Here is a 21138-nt window from a genome sequence, read left to right on the forward strand (position 1 = left end):
ATGCGAGGTTGACTTAGTTTCGAATTGACTGGTTTGATCTGCTTGCTGTCCAAGGGACTCTCACCACGTGATTCTTATACCACATGAAAGGCCGGTGTGGCTGAGACTACCTCTCCGTTTTCTGGAGAATCTGAGCATCAGATTGGCCAGGCACCTGCCCCCAGGCCTGCAGCAGGAGGTGGCGAATCCTGTGTCCACTCCTTGAGCTCCACCCTGCCCCTGCCTGGCCGCTGGCTCCTTCTCCCTCAATAGCTCCCTTCTCTTCGCCTGCCTGTGGTCAGCCACACAGTTGAAGAACTTCCCTATTTATCTTTCCTTCCTTGGCTGCTCTGGGCCCCCGCCTCTCCGGGCAGCCCCTCAATGCTCTGTTATGCTCTGTCTGGCTTCCGTCATTCCCGGAGGCTCACTGATTGTGGAGGACTTGGGGGCTGAGGTATTTTTGGTCCTTCCGTCACTTTTCTCTTCCTCCCTGCGGTATTCTTTCCCCGTGGCCAGTGTGCCTGACTTGACCCTCAGTCCAAAAGCATTGCTGCCCTGACCCCTGGGCAGCCGCATCTGCTCAGAAAGCCTGGCGTCCTCACACCCCAGTCTTGTGACAGGAGCCTGGCCGTGGAGTCCTGGGGAGAAGGTTCAGTCCAGCCTCATTGTTTTTGCAAAGGAGGATACCGAGTCCAGATAGAAGTCATGCAGTTTGTTCAGGGTGGAGGTGGGCAGAGAATCCAAGTCTCCTTCTAGTCCAGGGATCTTTCATGTATTTGTTAAAAAAAAAAATAGCACAGTCATACATAGAGGCATAGACCCAGTTACCAGTCTGTCAACTACAAACCTCAAAGATGAGCTCCACATCCAGCTTTCTGGCTGCTGTTGCATTCATTCCCTTTGTTCAGCTATAATATTAGGTACCATTTACTGAGTATTTATTGCTCATTTATTGTGCTCATTTATTCTTTATTGCAATTCTTGGAGATGAAGAATTATTATTTTTTTCATTCCCATTTTGCAGATGAGAAAATCGAGGTATGGAGAGTTTAGGGCACATGTCCAACATTAATGACACCTGAAGGTGGTGAAGTTGACTTCAGACTTGGGGAGCCTGACTACAGGGCCTGCCTGCCTCCCAAGGCAGATTGGCCGTGGCATTCCTCGAGACACCGAGCTCTCCTGGGGTTCTGGAGACATAAAGTTTCACTGACAAGAAACGCATTTTGCCTTTCTTCCCTTGGGTATAACTCTCACCCTAATTCCTCCAGCCTTAGGTGAGCCCGGGAATATGGCCCCATCCTTGCAGTGGTATGGGATTTGACAGAGCAGCGTAGGGGCACTTTGCAGCGGCAGGAAGCTGGGGGTTCGCATTTCATCGGAGGTGGCAGATGTACGTGGCCCAGTGGGTAGGAGAGGAGTGTGGACAGAGATGAGACATGTGGGACAGGTAGCTGCAGGGCGACCAGCAGTGACCAGTATGGGGGGGTGGCATTGCAGAGGCAGGAACCCACCTGGATCCAGCAGACCCAGGTGGCCTTTACTTACCCACCCCCAGATGTCCGAGAAGGATTATGGTCCAGATGGCACGTGATAGGGGAGGTTGTCTATGCTGGATTGCTGGCCACCGGCAAAGATCATGTGCCAGCCTTGGAATTCTGGAGCTGTCAGCACAGGAGAGGCCCTGGGAGTCGGCTCATCTTCCACCCTCCCACGTTAGGGAGGAGATGGGGGACTCTGAGTCCCATGGTGGGGTTGGTACTTGCTGGCAGTCTGGGTGAGGCAGGCCAGGACCGAGACTCTCCTCCCCACCCCCACCACCTCTTCCCCACACCACTCCGTGGCTGGCTGGGGCAGAGGCCTGGAGATGGTAGGGCCTGGTAGGATGGTGGACGCCTGGACCCGGCCTGGTCCCCGTGAAGGGCCACACACAGGCTTGCCTTGCTGTGGGGCTCGCGGAGGTCCCTTCCTGTCCTCAGCAGCCTTGAGTGTGAAATGGTTACCACTTCCGGCCTCGGCTGCAGGGACAAATGCAGGGAATGCCCGGCCAGCTCCTGGCCTGGCTTCTCGCAGCGCAGTACTGCCCCACCAGTTCAGTCGCTCAGTCGTGTCCGACTCTTTGCGACCCCGTGGACTGTAGCACGCCAGGCCTCCCTGTCCATCACCAACTCCCGGGATGGTTATTCTCATGGAACTTCACAAAGGAAGGGAGGCCAGTTATGAACCCGGCCCTTCGGGGCTCAGCGCACACGGGGTGCCTTTGGGAGTGCCTTGGAAAGTGACTTCCAGGCTCCCCGGTCTCCTTGCGGAGAAGACTCTTTGACACCCCAGGGGCTCCTCTCTGCGGATCGCCAATTGGACCCAGTCTGGCCCAGACCCACCTCTCACGGCCCCCAAGGGCCCGAAGGCCCGGTAACCCCGTGTCCTTCCATCCTCCACAGACAACTTCAGGTACACATGTGACATCTGCGGGAAGAAGTACAAATACTACAGCTGTTTCCAGGAGCACCGGGACCTGCACGCGGTGGATGGTGAGTCAGGCCCCTCACTCCTGGGGAGCAGAGTCGCGTAAACAGACCTCTCTCCGGGGCTCTTACCAGGCCCCCGCCCCGCCCTCAGCTTCCCCTCCCTCCCACACCCAGGGGAGGTCAGGCCGCAGACAGACCACAAGCGAGCAATCGGAGTGACCAGCTTGCAAGGATTCTGGGCGAGGGAAGGCCCCCACCATGCTCCCTCTATATATACTTCTGATTAGGGTAACCCAAGTGAAATCGCCGTTTTTGTAGGTCAAAAATCAGTCGCATATCAGCAGTTTTATATCAGTTTGTTTTGCGATTTCATGTTGAGTATTCACATGCTCTGGTGAAATTAAACCAATTTTTTAAAATGAATGATGATGTTTTAGCATCTTAGATTATAGAGTTAGAAATTAGAACGATAAATTTAGGTAATTTATTTTTGGAATCTCAAGAATCCTGGAAATAGGGTCTTTGCCTGGGAAAGGATCCTGGAAGGTTCCCTCTTCAGCCCCACACCCCCAGCCGGAGTCAAGCCCTGACATCCAGGTCCTACCCCTCCTCTCTCCGCCTCTTTCCCTTCCCACCCCCTTATCCTTTCTTTTTCTGCTGCCCTGGCCCCTCCAGTGAGTGGCAGAGATCTAAAAACAGGCCAGCCAGCAAGCATCTTTCTGCCCTGGGATGGTCCCAGCCTATGGGGAGGGTCCCAGCCCCATGGGAAGGATGAGGAACAGAAGGACGTGCCCTCCTGGGGCCCCTGGTTTTTTGGGGCATCCACAATGGCTAAGGCAGGCTCGTGGGACCGAGGCTGGGGCATCGGGCAGAGGCAGGGACTAACAGGGCTCCTGTTTGCTTCTTTTCTTCTGCGGCTGCTGCCTCCCGCCCGGGCGCAGTGTTTAGTGTGGAAGGGGCCCCTGAGAATCGGGCAGGTAAGTCCTCGGTGGCAGCCCACCTCCCTGTCCCCAGCTGAGCTCTGAGACCTGGTTACCAGGGTGCTAAGGGCCGTATGTTCTCCCACAGACCCCTTCGACCAAGGTGTCGTGGCCACTGACGAGGTGAAGGAGGAGCCCCCGGAACCATTCCAGAAAATCGGGCCAAGTATGCAGGCCTCTGTCTGGGGCCGGGGCTGGGTGGGGAGACAGGCCGGGGGTGGCCGAGGGCAGCAGGGCAGGTCCCCCTCCTGGAAGGGGTAGTGTTGGGAATCCTGCAGCAACGGCGCTGGCCAATGAGCCTCTGGCCTCCTTGTACCTCACTTTGCCCACCTGTCAGATGGGTCAGTCACGCTTAGGACTTTAGCTTTTGAGAAGCAGCAGGACAGCACAGTGCTTGGTGGCTGGTGTTAGCCATTCTGAGCCCCGGCTCCTCACCTGTGGAGTGAGGGGGACACTTTGCCGCAGGTTTGTTGGGGGATTAAATGAGATCATGGATGTAAATCACCTATTCATTAGCACAGTGCCTGGTACATAGTAGTGCTTGGAAAATACTGTTGTTATTTTTGTTGAGGGGGTTTATTAGCCAGTGAAGCTGTCCAGGGGAGCCGCTTGCGGATGCTCTAGTCCTCATCCCAGTAAACCCCTGGGGGACAGGAGCCATTCGCTTGACCTGCCTGTTTGCAACACGTGTGTTGAGTGTCGTAGGGACACAGCAGTGAGCAGGACAGATGTGGCCCTGTTTTGGGTAATTTAGACGGTGGGAGTGGGGGGACGGGCAGTCGGTCAATAAGCGAGTAGTTACAACATAGAAGCACGGGGAGCAGCGAGGCCAGGAGGCGACTGGCCAGCCTTGGGAATCCAGGAGGCTTCTGTGTGGGGGTGAGGGTGGGGACGAACCCCTGCACCCCAGGTGAAGGCAGGAGAACTGCACTTGTCCCAGAAACTGAAAGGCAGGTCGGTTCTGAGTTCAGGTCTTAACAGAGCCTTGGAAACCAGAAGGCAGACTTCATCCCGAGGGGACTGAGCCAGAGTTCACCCCGTGGAGAGGGACTTGATCAGACTGGCATTTTAGGAAGGTACTTTGACTGCTGCAGGGAATATGGATTGGAGTGGGGCGTGGGGGCGGGGTTCTCACGGGTGAGACTGGTCCAGCCCTTCAGGAATTTGCGTACTGGCTCCTTCCTCTCTGTCTCCCATGCCTCTCTTACTAATCAGCGAGAGGAGACCTCCGCTGGTGCTGCTTGTTGCAGTGAGGATTACGGCAGTTTGTGAAAATATACACATATACGTAGATTGAAGGGATGAGGAAGTTTAGCAAAGGAGAGTCAAGGAAGCTGGGACCGCGAGGCCAGAGACAAGTCTCAGAGGGTGGGGCCTGGTCCTGGCCCTGGAAAAGCGCTGGATGAACCTCTGAAGAAGGACCTTCCTCCTTCCTCTCCTTTTCTTTACCTCTTAAAACACTCAGGGAACTAGAGATGTGATAACATCTGTAAAGGGGTTCCACAGTGCTTGCCATGTGCATGACAAACATCTGATAAACAGTGACATTAAAGTAATCTGGAAGAAAATGATGAGATCCTTCACACTGGAACTGCTAGAAGTTAGACTGTGGGAAAACCCAGAGGTAAATCAGACATGCTCCATGACAGACATTCCTGACCAGTACAGGACAGGGACATTGGGATCTCTTGACCTTCCCCTCCCACTGCTCCAGTTCCATCTAACAGCAGCACCAGCACAGCAACCCTACTTCCATCTGTAGCATCATGATTAGGAAGATTGAGTGTAGGCTACATAAGCTGTAGAATCACGCAAGCCCAGGTTTGAATGCCGACATCCCCAATTTACTAGCTGCTTACCGCTTCTGAAAGTGGCTCAGTCATGTCCGACTCTTTGCGAGCCCATGGACTAGACAGTCCATGGAATTTTCTAGGCCAAAATACTGGAGTGGGTAGCCTTTCCCTCCTCCAGGGGATCTTCCCAACGCAGGGATCGAATCGAGGTCTCCCACATCTCAGGGGGATTCTCTACCCGCTGAGCCACCAGGGAAGCCCAAGAATACTGGAGTGGGTAGCCTATCCCTTCTCCAGCAGATCTTCCCAACCCAGGAATTGAACTGGGGGCTCCTGGATTCCATCTGCAATGCAGGAAACCTGGGTTTGATCCCTGGGTTGGGAAGATCCCCTGGAGAAGGGAAAGGCTGCCCTCTCCAGTATTCTGGCCTGGAGCATCTCCATGCACCGTATAGTCCATGGGGTCACAAAGAGTTGGACACGACTGAGCAACTTGCACTTTCTTTTACTCCCTCTCAGTGTCCGTTGACGCGTGTGTAAGTTGGGAGCAAGAGCATCTATCTCAGAACTTCCCCAGTGGTCCGGTGGTTAAGACTTGACCTTCCTGTGCCGGGGGGCCAGGTTAGTCTCTGGCAGGGAGCTGTCCCGCATGCCGCAGAACCAAGACATTACACAGAAGGAGTGTTGTAACATGTCCAATAAAGACTTTAAAAAAAGAAAAGAACATCTATTTTTTCTTCATTGCTGTTGGAGGTTGCTCACATCAGCAGCACCTGGATCATGTTCTGAGCTTAACAAATGAGCGATGTTGCTGAGAGATAGTTGAGAATTTAGAGCCATCCCAAAGATGAACCCCAGCTCTACACTTAATGCCTGCGTGACGTCCTGCAGGTTTTATAATCTCTCTAATCACAGTAGTGACAGTAAAACTCACCTCTCAGGATTGTTGTGGTGATTAGATGAGGTTATATTTGTAAAGGAATTAGCATAGTCCTTGACATTGACATGGAAAACATTAAATACGTGGTACCTATTAATTACCCAGAAAGGTACAGAGCAAGCTGAAACTTGTTCTTTGTGTCAGTATCTACATCTGACAGCCAGCCAGTTGCTGGGACCTGGGAGGAATTATCACAAATTATATGGGATAGAATTGCATTGAGAAAACTGAACTGAGCTTGGCTCCCAGCTTGACGCTGTGGAACTGAGATGTCTATGAGAGTTACAACTCAGAGGCTGCCTTGAGAGATAAGAATCCTGCTTCTTGGGCTTCTGCCACTTTCTGTAAGCTGGCTGGTGCTACAGCACCGTGATGGTGATGAGCCACAGAATAAGGGGAGCTGGTAGAGGTACAGTGCCCTGTGGAGAGACTAGTCCCCATGGGTAGAGCTCTGGAGGTTAAGAGAAGAGGAGAAACGGCAGCAGCAGTGCATGCTGGGAAGTACGCCTTCCACACCCACGTCAGTTGTGCAAACTAGAGAGCTAGGTACTCGACGAGGAGGAAGCCAGAGCCAGAACAGAGCAGAGGAGTCCTGCCAGAAAGAGGGAGTTGGTCTAAGAGGCCCCCAGGGTCAGCTTGCTCTTCAGCTGTAGATCTGAGAACTGCTCCCATGGTGATGGTCTGCCATGATAATGGGATGATCAAGGACAATTCATTCAAGTCTGTTGAAACAGAGTAAATCTGGATTTAGAGGTTACTTGATTTTTATACCTAGATAAGGAAGCGTTCAGTCCCAAAGGAAGGCATTGCCAAAGAATGTTCAAACTATCGCACGGTTGCACTCATCTCACACACTAGCAAAGTACTGCTCAGAATTCTTCAAGTCAGGCTTCAACAGTATGTGAACCGAGAACTTCCAGATGTTCAAGCTGGATTTAGAAAAGGCAGAGGAACCAGAGATCAAATTGCCAACATCCGCTGAATCATCGAAAAAGCAAGAGAGTTCCAGAAAAACATCTATTTCTGCTTTAGTGACTATGCCAAAGCCTTTGTGTGGATCACAGTAAACTTTGGAAAATTCTTCAAGAGATGGGAATACCAGACCACCTGACCTGCCTCCTGAGAAATCTGCATGCAGGTCAAGAAGCAACAGTTAAAACTGGACATGGAACAACAGACTGGTTCCAAATCAGGAAAGGAGTATGTCAAGGCTGTATATTGTCACTCTGCTTATTTAACTTATATGCAGAGTACATCTTGAGAAATGCCAGGCTGGATGAAGCACAAGCTGGAATCAAGATTGCCAGGAGAAATAACAATAACCTCAGATATGCGGATGATACCACCCTTATGGCAGAAAGCAAAGAAGAACTAAAGAGCCTCTTGAGGAAAGTGAAAGAGGAAAGTGAAAAAGTTGGCTTAAAACTCAACATTCAAAAAATGAAGATCATGGCATCCAGTCCCATCACTTCATGGCAAATAGATGGGGAAACAATGGAAACAGTGAGAGACTATTTTGGGGGGCTCCAAAATCACTGCAGATGATGACTGCAACCATAAAATTAAAAGACACTTGTTTCTTGGAAGAAAAGCTATGACCAACCTAGACAGCATGTTAAAAAACAGAGTCATTACTTTGCCAACAAAGGTCCATCTAGTCAAGGCTATGGTTTTTCCAGTGGTCACGTATGGATGTGAGAGTTGGACTATACAGAAAGCTGAGCACCGAAGAATTGATGCTTTTGAACTGTGGTGTTGGAGAAGACTCTTGAGAGTCCCTTGGACAGCAAGAAGATCCAACCAGTCCATCCTAAAGGAGATCAGTCCTGGGTGTTCATTGGAGGGACTGATGCTGAAGCTGAAACTCCAATACTTTGGCCACCTGGTGCGAAGAACTGACTCACTTGAAAAGACGCTGATGCTGGGAAAGATTGAAGGCCAGAGGAGAAGGGGACGAGAGAGGATGAGATGGTTGGATGGCATTACCGACTCGATAGACATGAGTTTGAGTAAGCTCCAGGGGTTGGTGATGGACAGGGAGGCCTGGCGTGCTGCAGTCTATGGGGTCGCAAAGAGTCGGACACGACTGAGTGGTGACTGAACTGAAGGAAGAGTGACTTGAAAAGTTTTGGGGTTTTGTTTTTTAAAAAAGAAAACTTGGGAATTACGAAAATTCTGCATGACAAGAAAAGGAATTTAGGAGACCTAGAGGAAGAGAATGCCTCTGAAAGTGATGAACTAATGAACTTGGAAGAAAATCCTGTTGGACAACCACAGTCAAGTATGAGAAAATATGACCTTAGTTCAGTCTGGCTGCCATAACAAAGTATCACAGACTGGCTTACATAACAGAAATTAATTTTTTTCACAGTTCTGGAGGCTGAAGTCTGAGATCAGGGTGACAGTATGGTTGGGTTCTGGTCCAAGGACCCTCTTTCTGGCTGTACTCCCACATGGTGAGAAGAAAAAGAGAGCAAGCTCTCTGGTGCCTCTTGTTATAAGGATACTAATTCCATCATGAAGGACCCCCCCACCCCCCGCCTCCATCCTCATGACCTCATCTAAACCTAATTATTTCCCAAAGGCCCCAACTCCAAATAGCACTACATTGACATCAATTTTGGAGATAGGGCATCAACATATAAATGTGGGGGTGGGAAACAGTTCAGTCCATAACATGACCTGCGTGAGAAAGGAAGCAAAGCAACAAGATGAAAAGGCAGAGAGAGAGAAGTGAGATGAGAAGAATGGGAGAGATGAATAGAAGAACAGAATCGGTATGTAATTAAAGCCTTCATTTTAGATGGTAAAGAGCAGAATTGGTCTGCAGAGACGGAATTAATGATGTGAAAGACAAACTTGAACAGATGAGCATCGTAAGAGGAAAACATGATAAATACAGAGAATAGGAAACCTGTTCCAGGTCATTGGTGTTCCTCTACCAGTGGGCCAGAAGCAATGCCCCAAAGACTCAGTAGAAGAAATAAATGCTCAGCTAAAGGAAGACCTGTGTATGCAGATTCAAAGGCTTGTCATATGTTAGGTAGTCAATATAAAAAGACCCATAACTGAAAGATATTAGTGACTCCTTATGAATATAAGGGGGAAAACCATACAGGCACCTGGAAATAAAAAAGCAAGTTATTTTCAAGTGACTCAGTGACTCCGAGGTGGACTTGCCTCGGATTTCCCTACAATACTAAATACTGAAGTATCGTGGAGTATGTTCTGAAGGGGAAAGATTGCAATCTTAAGAATTTTCTATCTAGACAAATTTTTATTTGTGTGTAAAGAAAAAAGCAAGAGCTCAAAATCAGGCTGATTCTCCTATGAACCCATCTTCAAAAAAAATTACTTGAAGATATACTCCAGTGAACTGACTGGTTGAAGAGATTTAAGGGCTCAGTTATGAGACATTAATTCATAGTACCATCACTTCATGGCAAATAGATGGGGAAACAGTGGCTAACTTTATTTTGGGGGGCTCCAAAATCATTGTAGATGGTGATTGCAGCCATGAAATTAAAAGACGCTTACTCCTTGGAAGGAAAGTTATGACCAACCTAGACAGCATAGTAAAAAGCAGAGACATTACTTTGTCAACAAAGGTCTGTCTAGTCAAGGCTATGGTTTTTCCAGTGGCCATGTATGGATGTGAGAGTTGGACTATTAAGAAAGCTGAGCACCGAAGAATTGATGCTTTTGAACTGTGGTGTTGGAGAAGACTCTTGAGAGTCCCTTGGACTGCAAGGCGATCCAACCAGTCCATCCTAAAGGAGATCAGTCCTGGGTGTTCATTGGAAGGACTGATGTTGAAGCTGAAACTATAGTACTTTGGCCACCTGATGCAAAGAGCTGCATCATTTGAAATGAGTCAACCTGATTCTGGGAAAGATTGAGGGCAGGAGGAGAAGGGGACGACAAAGGATGAGGTGGTTGAATGGCATCACTGACTCAATTTACATGGGTTTGGGTGAACTCTGAGAGTTGGTGATGGACAGGGAGGCCTGGTGTGCTGCAGTTCATGGGGTCGCAAAGAGTCAGACACGACTGAGCAACTGAATTGAACTGAACTGAATTCATAGTACGGGAGGACTTGTGAATACTGAACCCAGGTAAACTAGAAGTAAGTTTAAAATGTTGCAAATTTGATTATAAAATTAAATGAGGAAGACAGAGATTATTCTAAAATATTAAGAATGAACTTTCAAAACCAAGAAGGAAGGAATAGGTGAGGGATACAATGAAGTAGGTTAAGCCTGTCCTACTCATAGTGCAGTCCCCAGGCCAGCAGCATCAGCATATCCTGGAGGCTTGTTAGAAATATTAATTCTCAGGCCCTACACCAGACCTGTGGAATCAGAATCTCCAAGGTGGGGCTCAGAAATCTGTTGTAACAGCTTTTCTAGATGATTCTTATTCAGGCTGAAGTTTGAGAGTTACTGAGTTGAACTGCCTTTGTCAATCGTAATAAATATAAAAATAGCACTTCTTGCCTGACTATAAAAATTAGAGAAATGTATCTTTTAGACCATCTAAAAGCAATGGAGAATATTGGAAAATGATGGAGTACCAGAGAATAATGGAAAGGCAAAGAAACGAGTTCATACATCCAACAACCAAAACCTAAGGGAATAAACCAGAAAGGGTACAGCATGAAAAAAAACAAACAAAAGAGAATCGTAAAACCAAGTCAATAATAGCAGTAAAAGCAGATGTCATAGTTTCCTTTATTAGAGGACAGAGATTCTCAGGTTAATTTAAAATAGTCCATGGAAGTCCAATCATTAGGATTCAGTGCTTTCACTGCTCGGGCCTGGTCTCAATCCCTGGTCAGAGAACTAAGATCCTGCAAGCCACATGGTGCAATCAAAAAAAAAAAAACACAACATCCAGTTGCTGCTAGTGTAATAGAAACATAACTAGTTAATTCCTTATTTTTTACTTGTCTTTCCCAGGGAACACTTCCCTGCTCTCTTAACTAAACTGAATTCCCTGCTAGGATTTCCATAGCACTGTTAACAGCTCCTTAAGAACACCTGTTGTGGTTCCAACTTTAAATTTGTGTCATTATTTGAATGTCCTTTCTCCACTTCTAGACTGTAAGCTCCTTAAAGGCAGGAACAATGACTGTTTTTGCTCAACATTTTGTGCCAGCATTTAGCAAGAGTACCTGTTTGATAAAGGAAAGTACAAAAAGTTTTAGGATAGTGGCTTTAGACACGTGTGAACAAGTAGCAGGAAGAATCTAACAAAGTCATTTCAAGAATTAATAATATTAATATGAATACCAGGCAAACTAATAAACAGTAGAATTAAAAGTTACAGCAGTAGTTCCTAACTTTCCCACACTTCAGGATTCTCTGTAGGACCTGTTAAAACACAATTTGCTGGATCCCATACCTAGGATTTTTCTTTCAGAAAACCTTGAATAAGCCCCGAGGATTTGCATTCCTAACAGGTTCCCAGGTGATACTGATGAGGGACCACCATCATTTGAGGAGCACTGTGTTAGAAAATAGAGCTTCCCCTGTGGCTCAAAGGTAAAGAATCTGCCTGCCAAGGCGGAGACTCAGGTTCAATCCCTGGGTCCGGAAGATCCCCTGGAGAAGAAAATGGTAACCCACTCCAGTACTCTTGCCTGAGAAATCCTATGGACAGAGGACACTGGTTGGCTACAGTCCATTAGGTCCCAAAAGAGTCGGACATGACTTAGTGACTAAACAGCAGTGGCAGTGTTAGAAAATAGTGTAACATTAATAAAGGATCCAGTTCACAGCAGAGGTTTTGATCTCATGAGCCTGTCTGCATCAAACGACATTATATCTAATTTACAAAATAATTTTAGAAACACAATCAAATGGAAGAATTGATCACAGCACTTAGTCTTTGACAGAGCGAGAAGAGAAACAAGATTATATAGAGTCTGAATAAGACAATTAATAACAGTTGATCTAACAACTTAAAAGCCTACAAAGAGCAAATAATATATCTTTCCCAGTGTTGGTGATTCAGTTACAAAAATTATTTAGCTACTAAAATTTTTAAAGCTTCTGTATGCCAAGAAAAAAATGTAAACAGACTAAGAAACCAATCAAGAAAAAATACATGTAACTTACAGAACAAAATGTTGATGTCCTTAATCTATAGAGTTCTTAACGATTTTAACAACGTAAACATGCCTATAGAAACATTCACTGTAAATTCAAATAGGAAAGCCAAGGAATAAAAACCGTAGTTCATTAATCCTGAAAAATCGCTTCCTTAGAACTCAGAGAAATGGAAAATAAAATCAGCAGTGCAATATATTTCTCCCTCTCAGGCACAGTAAGAAGATGATAGTCCTTAACTCTGGAAACAATCGTTTTCATATTTTTCTTATGGGGATGAAAATTGACCCAACCTTTCAATAAGTAGTTGGTGCTTTGGTGATCAAAAACCTTAAAAATACACACCCTTAATTTATCCTGAAGAAGTATTGTGCACAGATTATGAGCGATAATCTTTATTTTGCAGTGATGTGCAAAAATAATGAGCAGATGTGCAAAAATTTCTACGAGGATGGAGATCGCAGCATTTTTTTTTAATAAGGAAAGAATTTTGAAACAATCTCAGTGTCCTCTGGTTTAGAAGACTGGCTCAGCAAATTTCAAAGTCCAGTGGGAACCAGACAGCCAATAAATGCAGTGGAGATCAATGCTTATTGATTTGAGCAAGATGTCCACAAAATATTGTCAATTGAATGCACCAGGTTACCAAGAGCATATAGATCAGGGCCGGTTAATTCAAGGCCCGCAGAAGACTGAAGGCTGATGTCAGTGAGAGATGAGATGGGAGTGAGAGGCGGGGTCTCGGGCAAGTGGCCAGGTGAACGTTCCACCCCATGGGGTACCTGCTACTCTTTGTTTGGGGATTATAGATGATTGAAGTTTCTCTTATATTTAAAATTTTGTATTTGTATTTATCAGTATTTTATAATTTTCCCCCAGTGAACAATATTACATCAGAAATTTTTAAGAAGAAAGAAGTTAGGCAGTGCCAAAAGAGAGGTAAAGACAAAGTCTGGTGGGACCCGAGAGGAAGAGGTGACCCCTTCTGCCAGGGGGTGGGGGGTGTTTGGGGGCAGGGCAGGTCCTGGAGATGAGGGGACCCAGGTGTGGCTATTGCAGAGGGCAAGGCCTGAACAGGGGGTGATGAAGAGGTTGACGCTGGAGGTCAGTCAGGTCCCCACACGTTTCCTGAGCACCGGGGTCTGGGGGTGGAGCAATGGCTGACGACAGTGTGTGCCAGGTACTGTTCTAAGCATGTGACATACAAATTTAATCCTCACAGCAACCCTATAAGGTGGGCCTATTGTTACCCCCATTTTACAGATAGGAAAACTGAGGCACAGAGAGGGTAAGAGGTTTGCCTAAAGTCGCACAGCTTGAGATAGAGGAGTTGGGATTTGAACCCAGGCAGTCTGACTGAAAGGGGCTGCTGATTCTAGCTGGTGGTCCCAGAATGAGGAGTTTGTGGGGAGGGAGCACACTGCTGCTTCTGGGTGGGAACCAGGCGCCCGTTCTCACACTTCTCTCTTCTTGGACAGAAACCGGCAATTACACCTGTGAATTCTGCGGAAAGCAGTACAAGTACTACACGCCCTACCAGGAGCACGTGGCCTTACACGCCCCCATCAGTGAGTACCTTCTCTGCCTGGGGGAGGGGTGAGCCAGCCATAGGCTGAGGCTCTGGAGTTTTCCCAGGGGAGGGCGAAAGCAAGGATGAACTTATGCTGGGTGGGCCAGTCTCTTGGTATCCAGGTCTGACTTGGGGCCACCTGCCTGCAGGAGCTAGAAGTCCCACCCTTAAGCCAGGAAAGCCTGAGACCTCCCCCAAAGGTCTCAGAGGCCTGGGGCCCACGGGGATCTGGGGTTAGGAACAGTGGGCATCACTTGCCCGAGTCCCTCAGGGCCCTTGTCCTTACTTCTTCTTGTTCAGTTGCTAAGTCATGTGTGACTCTTTGCAACCCCATGAACTGCAGCACGTGGGCTTCCCTGTCCTTCACTTGCTCCTGGAGTTTGCTCACACTCATGTTCCTTGAGTCAGTGATGCCATCTTCTAAGCACCTCTACATCATGTGGTTCCTGAGTCCCCACCCCTGAAGCCAGCACCTTCAGTCTGAACCAGTGCAGGGCCTAACGCAGGCTAGAGCATGGTTGGCTAGATGAGACTTGGCTTTGCCCTTGGCTTTGCCCTTGGAGGTAGGAAGGGTGAGAAGTCAGAAGGAGTGCCAGGCCAGGCCTCAGAAGCCCCGGGTTATCAGTTCCAGTGGGGTCACAGGCTTGTGTGTGGCCTTGGGCAGGCCCCATCCTGCCTCTGGCCCCCAATCTCTCCCTCCTCCTCTGGCTTGGGAGAGAAAGGGTTCTAAGGACCCCTACCACAGGGACATCCTGGCCTTCCATTCCAATTTGCCAGCTTCCTTTCTGGGTATCAGAGGTGCTATATCCTTAGGTCCCCAATTATATGAGCCCTCAGTTCTCAACCAGAGTTCTGACAGGGCGGGGCTTAACCAGAATTACAGGGCAGTAGGGGGGAATGTTTATGAGCTCTTTGCGAGTATCTCTGCTTTTGTTTTTCCCAACAGAGCTGTGGGGATCTCCCTCCACAGTCAGTGGGTGGAAAGATTTAGGTTCAGGAAGGGGGAGGAATTATGCAAGGTCATCAGGGTTCAAGGTGTCCGGAGTGTGGGAGGCCTGACCCTCCTTGAGCCTTGGCAATGGCACAGGCATGTGACCCTCTGAGGGCCTCCAGGTGCCCAGGGAGAGGTGTTCAGAGCCCCGGAAGGTGGTGGAGGCAGCTCTCCTAAGATTCTTGTCCTGCTTGGCCCCTGACTGCAGCATGACCTTTGAGTCTGTCACTTCCCTCCTCTGGGCTCAAGTTTCCCTCCTATGGGAGCTCTCAAGGTCTTTTCAGCCCAGGAGTCTGGGTTCAAGTCATCTCTTCCTTAAGGGGACCCTCAGGCGGGCATCTGCAGTGGCCCAACTAGAGGAACATGTCCCAGCACCCATGCTAAGGATGTGTGGGTTACCTGGCAAGGTCCTGCGCATGGGGGAGAGAGGACCCAATGTCCACTTGGTGGGCACTGACCCATCCATTTTGCCCATTCATGTTGCTGCTGCTGAGGCATCAGGGCTGTGGCTTGAGCTCCATCACTCAGACCCTTCTGAGGCCCCCGCTTTCCATGGGCGGGGAAAGGGGCATCTGTGCATGGACACCTGCTTACCTGTGCTCCCCAGGGTGCATTGACAGTTCCTTACCTAAAGTGCACTTACGGTGGTGTTAGCTCCAAAGCCAGCCTGCGACTTGGGTTTCAGCCTTTGGAGGAAACTTTCAGGGCTGTTTCTTCTCTTCCCCCAAATGACTCTTGGAACAAGTTGAATAAGATCATGGAGTTAAGAAGAAGAAGGGCTTGGCTTATAGCCCTGACAAGCAACCTGCAGACCCATACTTGTAACTATGACGTTTTCGTGCATCATGTGTCAAGTGGTACAATGGGAACGGGTACTTCATTTGTTCCTTGATTCTTTTCCCCCTAACATCCAGGTACTTCTCTCCTGAAGGGCTGTCCCCTCTTTCTCCATTCCTCATTTTGTTGTTCTCTCTATTGTGGACTCTCTTTGTCTTTTTGCATCTGTTTGTTGAATGCATCTCTTTATTGCTGAAGTCTAGAGACTCTGAGATCATCTGTGTTTAAAAATACAGCGTGAGAGATTTAGGCTAAATGCAACAGAGGACTGATTCTTAAAGCTGACCAAGAAGTAGCCCCTCCAGTGGCCTTTGGAGCTAGCGATTTGTATGTCCACAGGTTCTGTGTGGAATTGGGGGCTAGACTTGATGGCTTCATCAACTGGTAACCAGGGCCAGGCCTTGAGAGCTCCTGGGTCTGGTGACAGCATGAGGGATGTAGGCTGACTGTGGGTGGAAGAAGATTCATACATGTTGTATACATCAGTTCATTTTTTTTTTTTTTTTTTACTACTTAGCAATATTCTGTTGTGTGAAAATACCAGTTTGTTTAGCCATTTGCTTGTTCATTTGAGTTGTTTCCAGCTTTAGACTATTAACGAATAAAGCTGCTATGGAAATGCTTGTACCAGGCTTTCTGTGGACATATGTGTTCATTTCTCTTGGATAAATTCCAATGAGTAGAATTGACAGGTCATAGGGGAGAGCGTGTTTACCTTTTTAAAAACTGACAAACCATTTCCCAAGATGACTATAGCACCTTAGACTCCCACCAGCCGCGGATGGGAGTTCCACTGGCTCCGAATTCTTGCCAACATTTGGTGGTAGGAAGCTATTTAATTCGAGCTAGTCTGGTGAGTGTGTAGTGATATTTCACTGTCGTGTTAATTTATGTTTTCTTAATGACTAATGATGTTGAGAGTTTTTTCATTTGCTTATTGGCCATTTGTATATTTTACTTGGGGAACTGTTGAAGTCTTTTGACCATTTTTTTGGTTGGGTTGTTTTGATTGTTAAAATGTACAAGTTCTCTTTTTTTTAGCCACACTCCATGGCATGTGGAATCATAGTTCCCCTGAGGGATTGAACCCATGCCCCCTGCATTAGAAGCTCAAGAGTCTTAACTATTGGACCAGCAGGGAGGTCCCTAGGAGTTCTTTATATATTCTAGATCCAGGTTTTTCATCATATATATATATGTATATTTTGTTGTTCCATCACTCAGTTGTGTCCGACTCTGCGACCCCATGGACTGCAGCACGCCAAGCTTCCCTGCCCTTCACCACTTCCTGGAACTTGCTCAAACTCATGTCCATTGTGTCAGTGATGCCATCCAACCATCTCGTCCTCTGTCATCTCCTTCTCCTCCCGCCTTCAGTCTTTCCCAGCATCAGGGTCTTTTCTAATAAATTGGCTCTTTGCATCAGGTAACCAAAGTATTGGAACTTCAGCTTCAGCATCAGTCCTTCCAGTGAATATTCAGGGTTGATTTCCTTTAGGATTTACTCATTTGATCTCCTTGCAGTCCAAGGGACTCTCAAGAGTCTTCTTCAACACCACAGTTCAAAAGCATCAATTCTTTGGCTCTCAACCTTCTCAACCTTACGTTCCAGCTCTCACATCCATACATGACTACTGGAAAAGCTGAAGCTTTGAGTATATATATATAAAATGAACATTTTCTGTCAGTCTTCGGTGTGACTGTTGATTTTCATTCAGTATCTTTTGATGAGCAGCTGTTTTTCATTTTTAATGATCTAATTTATCAATTTTTTATGACTAGTGTTTTCTCAGTTCTATTTAGGATATCCTTCTCTACCTTGGTAGTGAAGATATTCTCCTTTATTATATTTAGAAGCTTTCTACTATCAGCTTCTGCATTTTAGTGTCTGATCCATTTCAAGTTAATTTTTGTGAATGGTGAGAGGTATGATTTGAGATTCACTTTGTGCCATATGGATATCTGGTTATTCCAATACCATTTGTTGAAAAGATTGTCCTTTATATATTACATTACACTGGGACCTTTGTTGAAAATCAGTTGAATGCAGGAGTAAGTATGAGTCTATTTCTGTTCCATTGAGCTATTTGCCTATGTTTATGCCAACGTGGTCTTATTTACTCTAAGTCTTAAATCAGGTGCTTCCAGTTTTTCAACTTTTTATACTTTTACGAAACAAGGAACTTTGCCTTGCAGTATAAATATTAGTCTTCTTGCCAATTGCTGCAACAAAATTATGTCTTGGATTTTGTTTAGGATTATACTGAATCTATGGACCAATCTGGGGAGAATAGACCTCATGATATTTGATCTTCCAATTCATGAACATAGTACGTCTCTTCACTGGTTTAGGTGTGTTTACATTTCTCTTAGCAATAATTATATTTTCAGAATAGAGGTCTTGCACATATTTCATTACATTATATCTGAGTTTCTTGTGTTTTTTTATGCTACTGTGATTTTTTTATATTCAGTTTTTGTTGCTATTACATACAATTAATTTATATATATTGAATTTGCATCCTACAATTTTGTTAACTTCACCTGTTAGTTCTGTTAGCTTTTTTGTAAATTTCTTGAAATTTTTCTTGTCCATACTCATGTCATCTACTAATAAAGACTGCTTTGCATCTTTTTTTTCTAATCTGTATTCCTTTAATTATTCTTTCCTATTATGCTGATTAGGACCTTCCAGTTAGATGTTGAATAAATGAAATGAGTGGATGTCTTTGCCTGGTTCCTAATCATAGGGTTCAAGTTTTCATCATTAAATTTGATCATTTTCATCATTAAGCATCATATTAGCTGAAATAGATTTTCATAGATACCTCTTTATCTGTTAAGAAAGTTACCTTCTGTTTCTGGTTTATGAAAGTTTTCATCATAAATTGGTGTTATGTGTTTTTTCTACATCTATTGAGCTGATCCTATGATTCTTATTTTTTATTCTGATAATGTGGTGAATTACATGGATTGATTTTTCTAAAAAAAAGTTATCACGCCTGTTCTTTATTAAAATACATTGATTATCAGAAAACCGTGAAATGAACTGAAAAACATTGCAGAGTTCAAATGCTTCTCCAGAAGAATGACTTCTTTTTTTAAGCTTCTTTTTCTCGGAAAGGCATCTAAATTACTTTGATACCTAAGGTAGTTTGTAGAGTTAATCGGTTATCAAGTATGTGTCTTCTGATTACTTCTATCTAAAATTCCCTAGGGTTTTACCTGGCTTTTAATATCATTTCCAAAACTGACCCTTCAACAGTGGGAAACTACAGTCCTAGGATTAGGAGAGTGCCCCAGATTCAGTCATTGGTCCATTAATCATGGTCATAATGAAGAAAGTAAATATTTCTGGTGTTTTTAAGATACCAGAAGTATTAATATGTCATCATCCAATTAAGTACCTCATTTAAAGTAAATAAATTGTCCTATGTATGCAGCCATGAAACCATCACCACAGTCAAGATAATGAACATGGCCATCACCCCCAGAAGTTTCCTCGTGCCCTTTTATAATCCCTCACTCACCTCTTCTCTCTTCCTAGGCGAGCACTGCTCTGCTTCCTATTACTACAGGTTAGTTTACGCATGTTCTGTGGTGGTGGTTTAGTCACTCAGTTGTGTCCAACTCTTGCGACCCCATGGGCTGATGCCTGCCAGGCTCCTCTGTCCGTGGAATTTTCCAGGCAAGAATACTAGAGTGGGTTGCCATTTCCTTCCAGGGCATCTTCCCGACCCAGGGACCGAACCCTTGTCTCTTACATCTCCTGCATTGCAGGCGGATTCTTTTACTGACTGAGCCACCAGGGAAGAAGGCCCATAACATTTTCTGGAATCTTGCAAATACAGAATCTTATCTACTATGTGTGGTGGGGTCTGGCTTCTTTTGTTTAAAGATTCATCCATGTTTAAATGTATCAGTAGTTCATTCCTTTTGATTGATGAACAGTAGTGCCCCGTTGTCTGGATACGGATGCCACGGTTTCCTTCATCTGTTTACTTATGGATTGACATTAGGTGGTTTCCAGTTTGGAGCTAATATAAATAAAGCTGCTCTGAATGTGTCTTACTATGGACAGATGCTTTCATTTCTCTTGTATAACTACCTAGTCTGGATCATATGATAGGTGTATGTTTAACTTTTAAGAAACAGTCAGACAATATGCCATTTTACATTTCAACCAGCAGTGTATTTTACTTTTCTTGTAATCAGTTCAGTATCTCAGTCACGTCCGACTCTGTGACCCCATGGACTGCAGCATGCTAGGCTTCCCTGTTCATCACCAACTCCCAGAGCTCAAACTCATGTCCATTGAGTCAGTGATGCCATCCAGCCATCTCATCTTGTCATGAGATGAGATGTCCTTGTAATGTCCTTGTCTAAATTGGATTTCAGAGTAATGCTGGCCTCATAAAGTGAGCTGGGAAGAGTGTTCCCTGAGTATAGTGTCAGTTAGGTTAAGGTGGTTAATAATGTTGTGGAAATCTCTTATTTTGGCACTTCCTGTGTGCCAGGGAATGAGCCCTGGTTGGGCCAAACTGGCGGAGTCCCTCCCTCACAGAACATGCAGGATAATCGGGCAAAAGACATTGGTTGAAAGATCACACCATGTGTCTCTATTGGTGGTGGTCAGATCTTAGAAGGGAAGAGGGGAGGGGACTGAAAGATAAATGACCAAGTAGGTATCAGGGAGTGCTTCCAATGGAAGTGATGTTTATTTGGAAGTATGTAGGACCAGCAGTAGTGATCCAGGCAGAAACGAGGGAAGAACGTGCTAGGCAGAGGGAATAGCCTGAGCAAAGGCCATGAAGCTTGGAAGATTAGGGCATTGTAGATTGAGGGGGCAGAAGGTGGGCAGGTCCCAGGCCAAAGCAAGCAGGTGACGCCCTCGGGTTCATTGTATCAAGTGTTCTTGGGTGTCCTGAGCTCCCTGCCACAGGGACACAGGGGCTCTTGCACATGGGTGCCAGGATTTTGACAGCAGGTTCGAAGACCATGAGATCTGATCCAGAGGGTCTCCTGGAAACCATTCTGCATTTGGAGATGAGGCCTAAGAGGGCAAGCAACGTGCTCTGTCCTTTGCTCAAAAATTCTCTGTCCCTTGAGCTTGTGTTAGTGCCTAAGGGGACCACGTGGTCTTGCACAAAGGCTTCCATGGGAAGCTGGCAGCATTGGGCCCCATCCCATCCTGGCCCTGACTTTCTGTGTGGCCGTAAGCTTATTAAGCATTCTGGGCCTTAACTTCCTTAATCCTAAAAAAATAACCTTTCGTACCTGTTTACATTTGAAGAGTATTCAAGGTGCTTCTGTGACTTGTGTGGATTCTCATAAAATCCCCATGAGGTCGATAGTGCAGAGGTGAGTGCCCCACTTTTATCGGCGGAGTTGAGGCCAAGACACGGAGGCCAGAGGTGACTGACCTGGAATTCAGAGGTGGGCCGGGCTCACAGCACACACACTGTTGGTT

General features: G+C 46.3%; 1 protein-coding gene across 18 annotated transcripts in view; it reads left to right on the forward strand.

Moving 5' to 3' along the window:
• Positions 1-21138, forward strand: part of ZNF618 (zinc finger protein 618) — a 199548-nt gene that overhangs the window by 143570 nt on the left and 34840 nt on the right. For 10 of the 18 annotated variants that reach the window (XM_043453030.1, XM_043453033.1, XM_043453031.1 and 7 more), the window contains exons 6-10: positions 2421-2510; positions 3389-3424; positions 3516-3593; positions 13150-13209; positions 13749-13838. In XM_043453030.1, coding sequence (XP_043308965.1) covers positions 2421-2510; positions 3389-3424; positions 3516-3593; positions 13150-13209; positions 13749-13838 — 354 coding nt within the window. The remainder of the gene's footprint in view (positions 1-2420; positions 2511-3388; positions 3425-3515; positions 3594-13149; positions 13210-13748; positions 13839-21138) is intronic. The other 8 variants (XM_043453035.1, XM_043453037.1, XM_043453045.1 and 5 more) reach the window with 3 other exon arrangements.

The sequence above is a fragment of the Cervus canadensis genome, chromosome 30, assembly GCF_019320065.1.
Source record: "Cervus canadensis isolate Bull #8, Minnesota chromosome 30, ASM1932006v1, whole genome shotgun sequence".
In the NCBI taxonomy this organism is placed as follows: Eukaryota; Metazoa; Chordata; class Mammalia; order Artiodactyla; family Cervidae; genus Cervus; species Cervus canadensis.